Source organism: Artibeus jamaicensis, unplaced genomic scaffold, assembly GCF_021234435.1.
Source record: "Artibeus jamaicensis isolate MK-2021 breed Jamaican fruit bat unplaced genomic scaffold, CSHL_Jam_final scaffold_833, whole genome shotgun sequence".
Classification (NCBI taxonomy): domain Eukaryota; kingdom Metazoa; phylum Chordata; class Mammalia; order Chiroptera; family Phyllostomidae; genus Artibeus; species Artibeus jamaicensis.
The window spans coordinates 3031769-3045376 of record NW_026522056.1 but is presented as its reverse complement, the minus strand read 5'-3'; the positions used below and the strand labels follow the sequence as shown (position 1 = coordinate 3045376).

The window sequence follows — 13608 nt, the reverse complement described above, 5'->3', positions numbered from 1 at the left end:
CATCAGCAGCCTTCCTGACACCCCCCACCCCATCAGACTCCAGCCCAGGCGCCCTAGCACCCACTGCCATCTGCAAACAGGAATGAGACAGGGTGAACCCAGCAGGAGACCCACCCCGGGTGGTGTCATCAGAGCTAAGGGTCGAGCATCAAGGCTCAGGCAGAGCCAGGTCAGGGGCCGTGGCAGCGTGGCAAATGCTTTGGCAGAGATGGTCCCCTCCTCCACTGGGAAATGGCACCCAGACCACACGGCAGGCTGGGTGTGGCCAGTGCCGTGTGCCAGGGGTGGAGAAGCTAACCCTGGGGACTGGGGGACGAAGTGTAAGTGCATGTGGGGAGCAGGGGAGGTGGCTTGGGGACTGGGGAACAGGTAGGGCCACGTGCAGTGTGCAGAAGGTGGGGGAGGTGGCCTGGGGACTGGGGAACAGGTAGGGCTACGTGCAGTGTGCAGAAGGTGGGGGAGGTGGCCTGGAAGCCACCTCCAGACTGGAAGTTGAATTGTTCACATTCTTTGTGGCTGGGGCAAGGGATAAAGACATTTTTGTGGGCAAGAGCGAAATTGTTGGCCTTGGAGCTTAATATTTTTTATCAGTCTTGGCTCTAGGTTAGATTAAAAGATTTTGCAGGACAGAGAGACATGGGTTTGGGTGACGCTGGTGCGAACAGTCTGGGGAAACACTGACGCCGAGGCATGTCTCCGACCCCGGGTCATGTGTGGAGGATGAAGGCCGTCCCTGTGTTCTCTGGCACCCAGCTGTCCTCTGGGGTTTGTGGCCCAGGTCCAGCTGGCACAGGCTCTATGCCAGCTCTGCAATCAGCTTCTCTGCTGTTAGCACCCAGGTCTGCATGGACCCTGAACGCGAAGCCCGAGCCCCGCCCACAGGGGGGTGGGCCTCCCCCCCTCCCCGCTGCAGGCCCAGCAGGTGCTCTTTACATGCTCAGGATTCCTGCAGCCAGTCTTTCTCCCCTCCCCTGCCCGGTGCTCGAAGAATAGGCAACCCCCAAACGGGTTCAGCGTCTTGGATTGCAAAGACCTCCTGGCTCAGTTGAACAGTTTGATTCTTAAATTCCGGGCAGCAGAATGTTGCTCTTTGAGGTACTTGCTGTGCGACCCCAGACCCATCGGCCACAGGCTGTTGTTGAAAAAAAATTTTCCTCTTAACAACCAACTGCCATCTTTCCTGTTTAGAAACCCAGAAACCTGTCCTGCAGGGGCCAGGGCCCTGCGGAGCCACTGTCTGTTCAGGTTCTCCTGGAACACGCCAGGGTGCGTGCGTCTGAAGGTAACACAACAGCTAACTGAGGACGGCTCACTGGCCTTTCACTTCCTGGTCTGTAATCAATAGCCTGTCCAAGGTCAGCTGGCCGACTCCGGGTCCTGGCTCGCCCTGTGTTTGCTGTATTCCCGGTGTGTCGCTTCCTTATTTGAATGTGTGTGTTTACCTTCTTTAGGGGAGGCTTTCTGTACGCTCAGAAAATTAAACATGAGATATTTCCATATGGGCTAAGAATATTCTGTCTGTTAGGCAGAATGGCGTTCTCCGCCAGCAGGGGGGAGCAGGAGACCATCTTCTTAAAATGCTCCTTTCCCTCCCTCACCTTCCTCCTCGCCCCTCTCCCCGCCCCCCCTTATCTCTTTTCCCAGTGGTCCAGGACCGTCATTTAGGGACTTTGGCCTGTCACTCAACCAGGATTTCTGATCATTTCCAAGGCTGTGCCCACCCGCTGCCTCAGGCCTGTCTGGCAGCAGGTGGGCACACACTGGGCCCTCGGTCTGTAATGGGCAGAGCTGCACCCCAGACTCTGGCTGAAGGGCCTCAGAAGCCACCCTCTCTAGTGGGGTAAACATACGGGTGCCCTGTACGGAGCACCAGTGGCCTCCAGAACGCTCCACAGATGACAGACGGAAGCCCAGAAGCCTTAAATAGGAAACACGGCCTCGGGTACCAAAACCCTCCCCAGGTGTGATGGCAGATTTGTAAACGACAACACACACACACACACCACGGTCAACACGTGGGCCTCAGAAACAACACTCTGTATTTGAGCCAGAGTGCCTTTCCGTCCGAGCAAGTGAACGCCAGAACACAGCACTGGCGTGGAGACCGTGCCCTTCCTGGGGGCCCACAGAAATATGTAAACATTCAACACATTTCTTTTAAGAACAATGAATATCCCAGGTCATATCCCTTTTACAAAACAGTAATAATAACTAATTAGGAGGGAATAAAAAGTTGTACGGACAAAAAACTTGGTTTTACATAAGCGGTGACAGCTAGAAATTTTAGCTTGGTATCTGGTGTACATGGTGGGCACGGCGACCAAGCAGAGGTGCTGCCTGGGTCTGGGTCACCTGGGGCTCCGTCCTCACCACTAGTCCTGGCCTCTCCTTGTCTGGATGTCCCAGGACGGGCAGGAGGGGACATACTTCAGAAACCTCCTGATGTCTCTAGGAGGTTGGCCACAGAAGCAGGCTTTGCAGAGGCTGCTTTGTTTTTTAACAAATGAGAAAAGAAGTTATTTTTCAATCTACCCATCTGTGTCATGGTGCATAGGGGGGCGGCTTCTCCCCGGGGAGGGAAGGGGCCGGAGCATAGAGAGGCGGGGCGTTGGGCAGGAGCCCGAAGCTGGAGCTGGACTGGGACGGAGGCTGCGTGTCCTCGGACAGAGAGAGGTCAGTGGAGGGCGAGGCTGGGAAGCTGCTGGACGGCTGCAATTGAACAGAAAAGGCTTCCTCAGTCAGCGGGGAGGCCGGCCACACATGCAGTCCACATAGAGTACCCCTCAGAGAGCCCACCTGGGCTCAGGCTCCCCCAACCCAGGGTCACCCGCCTAACCAAGGGGTGCCCTTCTTGTGGGGACACTACATGACCAAAGTGTGCTCTCAGGGAGGCCAGAGGGAGGGCCCAGCTGGGGCCTCCTTTGCACAAACCCTGCTCCCTAAGGCACCTGCGGAAACACCCAGCTGTGGAATCCTCAGACTTCCCAGGCCTCTTGCCTGCTCTGTGTGAATCTGGACTTCTCAGGGGGTGGTCTTGTACCAGGCTGACATCAGGACACGCAGAAGTGCAAACACGTCCGAGAATAAGGCTGCCCGGCTCATTAGGGGACTGCAGGGTTCAACCAGCACTTCGTACTTTAAGGGAAAAACCAAGAGCTCAGCATTTTTCTCCCGGTGTGATGGTTGATTTTCTGTGTCCTCTTGGCCAGCTTCGGTGCCCAGATGTTTGGTCCAACACCAGCCTGGACGTTGCTGTGAAGGTGTTTTGTAGACGTGATCAACATCGAAATCTGTAAGCTTCGAGTAAAGCAGACCACTCTCCGTGATGTCGGTGAGCCTCATCCCAGCAGTACTGAAGGCCTTAAGAGAACCAGACTGGGGTTTCTGGGGAAGAGGGGGTTTTCCCAGCAGACTGACCTTGGACTCAAAACTGCAAGATCCATTCTTCCCTGGGCCTCCTGCCCTGCAGGTCTTGGACACCTTCGCTCCATGCCTGTCTCCCCCTTTCCATACGTGTCTGACTGGGTCTGGGGCGGGGTCTCTACATGTGCTGCATCCACCCACTGGTTCTGTTTCTCTCCAGAACCCCGACACAGACTCAAGTAAAAGTGAGTCTCAGGAGAACAATGTTTTTCCACGTTTTCTCCCCTTGCTGACAAACCTCTTAATTTTTTTCTTTTTTTTTTTTTGAGTTCTAAGAGTTGAAAACACCTACTTAAAATCAATATTTAAATAAATAAAGTAAACAGTGCCTTCTGTGGACGTACAGGGCGCGTGTATGAGGCTCCCAGTGCGGGGCAGCCTTCACTCTCTGCCTGCCAGGCCCCCGTGTCCCCGGGAGACCAGCCTGTCCGCCTCGCCTCTTCCTGGAGCCTTGCCCACCGAGGAGGCCCAGCAGCCCCAGCACCTCGGGATTCTAAAACAAGGATTCCCTTACAAGCTGTACCTGAAGCCAAGAATGTCACTTTCCTCAAGGTCAACAGCTTGGGCTTTCCGGATCTGACAGCCCGAAGCCCCTGCCCAGCTCTTTCTCTCTTTCTTTCTCTCAAATTCACGCTTCCTTTGACCACAGGGACAAAGCAAACCTCTAGAGAACGTTCTCTCGGATCTGCTGGAAGCTTCCAGATTCTACCATGCAAGTGTCCACTCAGTTCTTCATTAGAAATGAGCACCTAAGCGAACCACAGCATCAACCACCCCAGACCACGGAATCACCCACCGAGAACCAGGGGGCAAAGTAGAAGGAACCATGAAGGAAACTGGCCCAAATCACAGAGTAAACTGCCAGGAGCCACTGAGTAAACCACCACAAACCACAGAATAAACCACCACGAACCAGGGAGTAAAACACCAGAAACTATAAACTGCCCCGACAGACAGGGCTGTCCAAGGGACAGTCTCTGCCTACACAGGAGCCCCCACCAGGGGAGTGGACAAGAATTCCCATAATTACAGGCTGTGAACTAAACCTCTGCTTGTGTCCTCGTTCACCAAAACTCATCGACGCCAGTCCCTCCCCTGACTTTCCCAACCAGGCGACTGCTAGGGGCAGAGGAGGCGGGCTCTCTTCAAAAACCTTTACTTCGGCCAACCGCTCAAAACAGCCCCTGACCGAGCTGTCTCACTTCCTGCGACTATGTGAGTTTGCTAGCTTGCTGCTAATAACTCCAACAGGACATTTAAGTACTTCCCTTCCTTCTCTGTTCGTCAGCAGAAACAGAAGCATCATTTCTGTTGTTTTTCTCCTAAGGAAACACAGGAACCTCATTGATTTGTCCTCTCCTCCAAATTTGATTATTGATGTAGATGCAATTATACCCCTGCTTGTGCTGGTGATAATAGCCAGTTAGGCCATTGAGAGGGGAGCCCAGGCCCCCCTGGGGAGGCGGAAAGAGGGGGCATGGGCTGCTCGTGAAGAGCCAGAGGCCCCCGAAGGACGGAATATGACACTGGAATGAAGTCGATCCGTTGCCCAGCAGCGAGTTGCAGAGATGGAAGACCATCCACCCACTTCCTGCACTCCTACAAGGAGCGCAACCCCCCGGGGGCACACGTCACACCTGCAGGAGCAGGACGCCCGCGCAGCGCCCCGCAGCCAGGCTCCAGACTGACCGGAGCCCCGGCTGTGGCCCGCCTACCAGGACGGTCCACCTGGTGCTGGGCCCTCCACCCACAGGTGGAGATGCACTGCAACTGCACAGCAGGCCATCAGGGCCTGAGCCCCGCAGCCCGTCTGCCCACAGCGCCCCTCTCGCCCGAGCACGGAAACGCAGTTCCTCCTGCGTTTGAATACTGTGGGCTTCCTAGAACTTGATGGTGGTTGGTCTTTTAATAAGATAGGCAAGAGGATGTGTGCTAAGTCCTTCGGGTTGCCCCACCCCAAAATGGAAGCCGAACTGAGCTGTGGTTCTCATCGTTGCCCCCCTGAGGGCCCTGGGCAATATCTGGATATGTTTTTGGTTGTCTCCACAGGGGCAGTACCAGAGGCTGGGGACACTGCTCAACACCCCACAGCGCCCAGGGCAGCCCCACCCCTCTGAGCTGTCTGGCCCCAGTGGGGCCAGGGTCAGGTCCCCTGCTCTGGAGTCCATAAGGTGACCAATTATCAGGGTCTATTTCAACCGGATACTTCCTAGAATATAAAGGAATATAAAGAAGGAAAAGCCGAAACCACAATGGAAGGAAAAAGCAAACGCCGCCCTACAAATAAGGTTGCGCTCCCACCAGGCATTGCTCTTCCCACAACCCCAAGGCCAACAGCGGTTTTGCGGGGTGAATCTATGAAATCACCACTTCTGTGGGAACAGTGTGGTTGGATGTTAGCAAATTCACGTGGCTCCACCTGAATGACTTTGCTATGTTGCCGGGACCCAGGCACATGGTGTTTGTTATGTCCCCAGTCGCTCTGACCAGGAAACTTCGTGGGACCTTCGTGGAACCTTCGTGGGACCAGGTCGTGGATTAGAAAAGGTCAGAGCCCCGAAAGACAGCAACGAGTGGGTCATCAGGGCCACACGGAGCAAAGAGTGTCCAAACTGTCAAAGGGGCTGTGGAATATCTGTGTGCAGGCTCTGTGTGTGGATTTCCAGCCATGTCACCCTTCAGATTGTCCCCCTTTCCAGTCCACGCACGCTCCGCCACCGAATTACCTACATCGGGACAGGCGAAGCCCTAGGTCTTCCCTCAACCCAAGCCCGGTCTGAGTCCCGTCTGACCAGCACTGTCCTGCGTGGCTGCTGCCCATAGTATGAGCACAGCAGCTTCAGGCAGGTGACGCCGGGCCTACCTGGAGAGGCAGAGGGTAGGACGAGCAGGTGGGGAGGGTCACAGGTGCTGGGCAGAAGCCCGAGTAGGCCAGGATCTGCTGGGCAGGGTTGTAGAGCATCTGCGGAGGAGCAGACGGTCTGTAGGCCAGCTGGGACAGAGGGACCTGCCGCAGAGAGTGGAGATGCGTCAGCCGGCCCTCCCAGAGCCTGGGCACCTTCAGCCCCAAGCGGCCCTCCAGGGAGCCCCGTCCTCAAGTCAACAAGAAGGTGAGAGCCTATCAATCAGCCAGAGGGAGATGCTATGAGTTCTCAGATCAATAGCTCTCAAATCAGAGCTAAGCACCAAAAAAGCAGAGCTTATTTTTGCTTTTTAAAAAATTTGTCCCAGGGACCCACCGAAATTCCAGGCTAGGCCCGGGCTCTCATTGGTGCTCTTTTGGTAAAGCAAGAAAGCTGCTGGTCCCTCTTCTCCAGGTGCAGGCAGTGTCAGGGGCACCTCTCAGCTCGGCTCCACCCCAGGGTGCAGACTGGCTTCCCAGAGACTCGCAGGCACGGTGGTGCTGGGCTTGCTTCCCACAGGTGCCACCCCAGGTGATCACAGCCCAGGGATTTCTGCAGAGATGCAAGTATTCCCAAGGCATCCCAGATGCCTCAGGGCTCAGGCCTTGTTAGCTTGCTGGGAGGCTCTAGTCCTCAGAAGGACAACAGGACAAGGGCCCTGATTCTTAGCTGTCCACCTGCACCCAAGAGAAGATGGGCCATAGGACAGACCCCTCCCCAGAAGGAAGGCAGTCACTCAGGTGGGGTGTTCAAGGGGTTCACAGACCAGACGTGTGTCCCTCCCTAAGAAAACAGAACCTGGATCCCACCTGACACCCATGGGGCAGGCGCTGCCGTGTCGGAGAGGGGCCAGGACGGCAGAAGTATGTTATCCGAAAACTCCTCACCACCCCCCGAAGGTCCTGAGCAGTGGGGGTGGAGAGAGGAGGGAAGGCCGGAGCTTGGAACCAGGCCACAAACCTCAGGGCGGCACCAACCAGACAGGAAGCACGTGGGCCAAGAGGAGACAGTCGTGGGAGACGAGAACTCACTCAGAGCTGCCTGTTCCCAGCTCCCCACCGGGAGTCGAGGGGGGACTTTGGGGTCAGGGCAGGGGCAGTCCCTTTGCTAACTCACCTCTCGCCTCCTGCCCTCCCCAACCCAGGACCGCCTTCTGCACAGCCCACACTCACGCCTCCCTTCCACCAGCCCCGAGGAATGCAGGCACCCCCCGAGAAGGAGAATGGATTACACAATAACATCCATTCTTTCCCCCGCCAGGCCCAGCACCGGGGTCCTTCTAGCAGGAACTCCGCACAGAGGTCCTGCACCTGCCCGGTCTTAACTGAGGTAATGAGAGATGGGTAACTCTGAGGTGTGAACAGGGAAACCCGAAAACAGGGAGAGAGAGAGAACTGAAAACTCGGGGCAAAGCCTGCATGCCTGGCCACCTTGATGCCATATTCATGAACAGACACTGCTGAGTGCGAACTGTATGCACTAGGCTGCCCTAAGTGCTGTCCTGGCACAGCGGGAGCTGGGCCTCACAAAGGGCCAGAGGAAGCAGCTGCAGCCAGAGGCCTGGGGGCTTGGGCTGAGCATGGGTGATGGAAGTTGAAGGTCAAGGTTCACAAATGACCTCATGGGCCAAAGAGGGACTCACCTGGACTTGCTCAGCATTTGTGCCATTTGGGGTTTAGGAAAGGATGGCCTGGGGGTGGTGCAGGGGGGTGTCCCATGAGGGAGCTAAACATTTTGGCATGGACAGAGAAGTGACAGGGAAGTGACAGAGAAGGACGGTCACTCTGTCTTTGGGGGACACCGGGAGGCCCAGCCCTACCTTGGCCCCAGCTCCGTGCATCTGCCTGGTCTTGCTCTGACCACTCACCTACCTTTCTGACCCCCGAGTCCCACTGTGCGGGTGACCTGGAGGAGGCCCCAGCTGGGCCAACAGGACTGTCCGCCTGCATTTCTCAATGCGCCTGAGACCCAGGGCAGACCCCTCCTCCCCAGACTGGATTTAAATGACTGGGTATATAGGTGCTGCCATGTCACCAAGGCACCAGCCTCAGGGGACCCTCTGCAGACCCAGGGGACTCCTCACGCTGGACAGAAGAAATGACTCTGGCCCCCAGCTTGTGACAAGCACTTGGTGACCTTCATCTGAAGCCCTCATAGGCCGAGGGGGCACACACAGCTGCTGGCTGATGAACAAAGGGCCTTTGTCCTTTAAAGGAATTAAAAATTACAAAATCCATTGAACTTCTAAGAGTATCTATTCAGTAGGTGTAAAATGTTAAGGAATCACCCTTTGTGCTTTGGGTTTGAGAAAGAAAATTGTCCAGAGCAGAGTTTAGACACAACGCTGTGGTCTGCTGAGACCAGCGCCCCCCCCCCCCCCGGCATCGCTGTATTCCCGACAGAACACTTCGGCAATTGCATTGTAAACCCTATGAACACAGGGCCCCTCCCGAGAAAACCACCAGGCTGACCGCTGTCCCAGCAAACTTCACCCAGGCTTGCGGGGACAGTGAACTCTAACCAGACACACTGGGGACCCAACTCTCAATCTAACCTTGCTCTTCTAGAAAAGCTACCAAGAAAGAAACCCCTGAACTAGCTGCAGTCGAAAAACCCCTATACTAAGGGTTTTCACAGAAGGCACCTGTGGGACCCTCTGTAGGGCCCGGGTGCCCCGGGAGAGCTGCAACACCCACTGGAGACCTTCCTGAAGGCAAGGCAACCGACCACTTTCCTCCTTGGAGGATGGTTGTCTTTTGTGAGTTTAAAGACATCTTCTGACCCAGTCAGAGCTTAGAGAGGTCGTCTGCACCCTCCAGGGCGGCGGCCAGGAGAAAGTCTTGGTTCTGGGGGACACCAGGGTTTCCCATGCTCTGTCGGGTTTTATTTAGAGGAACAGATCCTTCAGGGAAATCACAGGGGTCTTGCACCAGAATCAGCCAGGAGTTTGGGAGAATGCAGTCCCCAGCACCCCCGCCCCCCGGAGCTACTCAATTAAAAGCTCCAGTGATTCCATGTGCAGGTGGGATGAGAGGTGGTGGAGACAGGCACATCGAAGTGTCAAGGTCAGGCTCTCCCTCCCTGCAGCTGAACTTCCATTTCCTAAGTGGGATCCTATAGCACAAGCCTCAGAGAGCGGAGGATAGTGCTGGAATAGACTCTGCTCCCAGACGTGACCGTGAAGTCTTGCCATCAGTAAAACGTATGGTAGGTGGTTTTCATGAGCCTCAGTTTCCCCGTTTGGGAGAAAGGATAACCAGACCACCTTGCATGCCTCCAAGGACATGGGCCCAAAGCCCTGGTCTGTCCGGAGCGCTGTCGCCACCCAGCCCCGGGGGGCACTACTCACCATGTCCTTGAAGGCCCCCAGGACCGCTGCTGTGACGATGCCCAGGAACAGGCCCAGGACATTGAGCACGGTCGAGGCCCAGAGCAGCCGGTAGAGGTGGAGCACGTCCTGACAGCTGCTTACACCCATGAACTCGTAGTAGGTGGGAGAGTACTCGGTGCTGCACACGGGGAGAAGACATGGTGTCACCCACGCCTGCGATCAGGAAGGACCTTGCCACGTGACTGAGCAGGGCTGGGAGGACACAGCGCTGGGACAAGACAAGCTGTGGGTCTTTGTTCGCTAAGGCCCCAAGGGCCCCCTGTTGGTCACGCTGGGAGAGGCATCGCCTGGCTGTGCCCTGAGGCCGAGGCAGCAAGGCTGCCCCCAAGGAATCTGGGCATCCATCCAGGGGAGGAGCCCAGGGCTCTGAGCAGAGACGGCAGCACCAGCACTGGACACACTCCCCAAACCCTGGCCCCGCACAGGGCAACTGGGCCCTGGGTAGGTCGGCCTCCAGCAGGCAGCTGCGGTCCCCCCACCGAGCCATGCTGGCAGAGGGGCTTGTCCTGGCCCTCACAGCAGGGGCCTGCAATGGTCTGTCCTGGGAGGGCTCTGGACCACAGCCTCCTGGCCGTGGGCTGTTGGGCTGGCCTGGAAGCCTCTTCTTGGGGAACAGGGTGCAGCTTAACCCCCTGGAATTTTCAACAGTTCAGAAGAGAGGTCCCCCAGGAGCAAACATTAAAACTTCCCACCGGCTTTAAGGTGAGCATTCAGGCTATTAACATAAACATAAGACAATTCAGGAAGGTTTCAGGTTCGGCTTGGACCATGCACTCAGTCCTAACAAGTAAAAAGCCAATTCAGACTGAAAAATCAATGACTCTTATTAGATCACAAGAGGGGAGGATGCAGGACAAATTGCTGCTCCTCAGATCGGAGAGACGGATGGGTGGATACAGGGAGCCCGGCTTCCGGGAGCACAGACTCAGCAGCGAAACGTTGGGGGGCCCAGGGGCGGGCAGAAAACGGACCTGTAATGGATGACCCGCTGTGCGTAAGCCTGAGCGTTAAAACCTGTCCCATGACTGGGTCCCCATGACTGGGTCCCCATGACTGAGATTCACCTGCTGGAGCTCGTTCAGGTTCCCACAGTAGGTATCAGAGAAAAAAATGCCCTCGGGCTTCCAGCAGAGGGAGGGCAAGGATTCCGGAGTATTTGTTCTTAACAAGGCCTGTGCTCAGAAGCAGGCTAACCAGGACCTAACCGGTCAGAGTATGATCAAGGGAAATACCCAGCTCCGGCCTCGCCGGGCCACCTGTCCCAGCTAAGGGGCGAGAAAAAACTGACAGCTGCTGGCGAAGCTCACAGCCCAGAGGCACAGGCTCACCGACAGACATGCCACGGGGCTTACAGAACGCTTCCCCGCCCCCTCCCTCACCCCATCACCGAGCCCGGTTCTCTCGTCTGTGGAAGGGAGCTAGCGCCCATCCCTCACCTGAGTGCCTGAACACTAAGGAGATGGTGGAGGCAGGTGCAGTGTCCAAGGACAGGGGAGCGCAGAGGAGGCAGAGGAGGGAGGGATGGGACGAGGGGCTGCCAGCAGCATGGGGGTGCTGTCCGCTGCCCCACTTCCCACTGGACTCACCTATGGCAGTTGTAGAGGTCACAGCAATAGCAGGTGTTGCTCCTCACCTTTAGCTGGCACTTGCCATTCAGGGAGTGACAGGTGACCTGCTAGCAGAGAGACCTTGTCAGGTCTCAGAGACCTATCGCCCATGTGCCTGCTCATTCCACAGTGGGCAGGGCTGAGCCTGACTGGTCAGCCAGGCAGTTCTCCCTCCTGAGCCCACCTTTCCTGACCTTCCCCGCCCTCCCCTTGTTCTGTGGGGTGCTGTGGGTGCTGCAGGATGCTGCGGAGTGCTGCAGGGTTGGGGTGTGGCGGGACCCTGACTTACAGGGGGAGTTAGAGGACCAGGCTCAGTCATGCCAGGGTGTCCAGATGGACAACAACTGATGGATAGGAGAGGGAGAGGGTTCAGAGGACTCTGCCTGCAGGCGGAGGCTCCTGCAGATAAGGACCCCTCCAGGCAGGGATTTCTCCAAGTGGAGATACCTCCAGTTTGGGGGAACCTTCTCCAAGTGGGACCCCTCTGGCCAGGACCCTTCCTGACAACACAGAGCACAGCTGTCAGCAGCCTGACTTAACCAAGCCAGCCGCTGTGGAGCCCCTAACCCAGGCAGAGGCCGTCCCCCAGGCCTACAAATGTTTGGAGGACATATTGATGTTTAAAAAGAAAAAAAAAGCAAGATCAGGGCCCAAACACAGGCCTTCCCCTTTCCCCCATGCTGTTCGATGTGGGGGCTGAGCCATGCTCCCCACATTTAGGAGGTAAGCAGGGCAGAGACCAACCGGACTTCAGAAAAAAGGCAGTGACCTTGGGGAAGAAGGAGCCTGAGAGGGAGGAGCCTGCACTGAGTGGTGGGCGGAGGACCCACAGGCTCTCCGAGGCCTCTCCCCCCCGAGGAGCTGGGTGTGGCTCTGAGAGCAGCCGAGACACACCCTCCCCTAGAGGTCCTCAGAGCCTCCCTGGGGACCCAGAGGGCTGGGGGGCTCAAGCAGCCCATTGGACACATGACCTTTCTTTCAAAGTTCTGTGTCTACTTTCTGGAAATCACCCAAACTGGCAATGGGGCCCCTCTGGAGCACTGGACGTGGTATGGGAAATAGTCCAGACGGGGTGGAGCCCCCAGGCCGGGGAGCCGGGAAGGTAGCCCAGTGTACCTCAGACCCAGAATGAGACACTGGGGCCGGGAGGTGTGACAGGAGAAACTGGAGGACGGCCACGACAGCAGCCACGGGCAGGCACTCAGGGCAAGCGCAAGGCGTGGCTCTGAGCCCAGCAACCAGCTCATGGGAAGGTCAGAGCCTCAGGGGGGGGGGGCTGGGGGTCCACCAGCCTAACCCTAACGTAGGGTGTCTCCTGCTGGGAGGTGCCACCCTCCTAGGAAGAGCCACAGCACAGGACACCAGTTTAGAGCAGGGTCAGCTACCAGGGGCCTGAAGGGAAGCCTGGTCCACCTTCAGTTCTGCAGGTGACACTGCACAGCCACCCTCATCTGTGTATGCGTCGCCCATGGCTGCTCTGACACTCGGGAGACAGAGGTGAGTGGCTGGGACCGAGAACACCTGGCCTGTAAATCGTAAAGTATTACTGACTCCTTACAGAGAAGGTTGCTGGCCCCTGGTTTGAATTGTGTGGGCAGCTTCTTCCCCGTTATCTCTGGGGAGATTTAAAATACATAGGTCCCCTAAAACCCTCTTCCTAGGATGGGACCCAGCATTAGGATCTTCTCAGGCCCCTGGGCTGATTCCTATGGGCAGTGGGGTTGAGGACCCCAGCTGCAGGGATGGAGGCAGGGCAGCCCCAAATATGGGCTTGTCGTCAGAACGTGAAAACCTGGGTCACGACAGGGACCTTGACTTGTCTGTGATCCCAGAAGCAGAGCAAAAGCTGACCTTGACCTGGACTGAACACACCAGGGTGAGTAGGAAGGAAGGAAAGGGCAGCCGGAGGGCCTTTGGAGTGGTGGGGGTACATGTGGGGGGCCCGGAGAGAGTGACCCTCTGCGCAGGACAGGTCCCCAAGGCTCCCCCTGGCCAGGAGAAAGGCCGAGAGTACCAGGACCGGCCTTGGGAGAAGAAACGTGCCTGCTGCCCTGGGGAGAAGCAACAGGGAGCCCCAGGCACACAGCAGAGCCCTGGCCCCAAACCCACCCAGTGCCACAGTGAGCAGGACGCCCCTTCTCCTCCCACGGTTCATGGCGCATCCCAACAACCAGGACGGACATGAACCATGGCGTTTGCTCCCCCATGCTCTCCTGTCTGCTCTGTCCTCCCCTCCTCTGACATGTGTACTCAGGTTGAGGAGCTGTGTTTAGTTAAACCTGCA

The 13608-nt window shown here is 56.9% G+C and overlaps 1 protein-coding gene across 1 annotated transcript in view; it reads right to left on the bottom strand.

Annotated features, from left to right (window-relative positions):
* Nucleotides 1-1958: 1958 nt before the first annotated feature.
* TMEM255B (transmembrane protein 255B) overlaps nucleotides 1959-13608 on the bottom strand; it is a 42483-nt gene continuing 30833 nt past the window's right edge. Inside the window, exons 6-9 of the mRNA XM_037125681.2 lie at nucleotides 11304-11389; nucleotides 9676-9835; nucleotides 6287-6430; nucleotides 1959-2709 (exon numbers count right to left, since the gene is read on the bottom strand). Of these exons, the coding sequence (XP_036981576.2) occupies nucleotides 2542-2709; nucleotides 6287-6430; nucleotides 9676-9835; nucleotides 11304-11389 (558 nt within the window). The 3' untranslated portion in view covers nucleotides 1959-2541. The remainder of the gene's footprint in view (nucleotides 2710-6286; nucleotides 6431-9675; nucleotides 9836-11303; nucleotides 11390-13608) is intronic.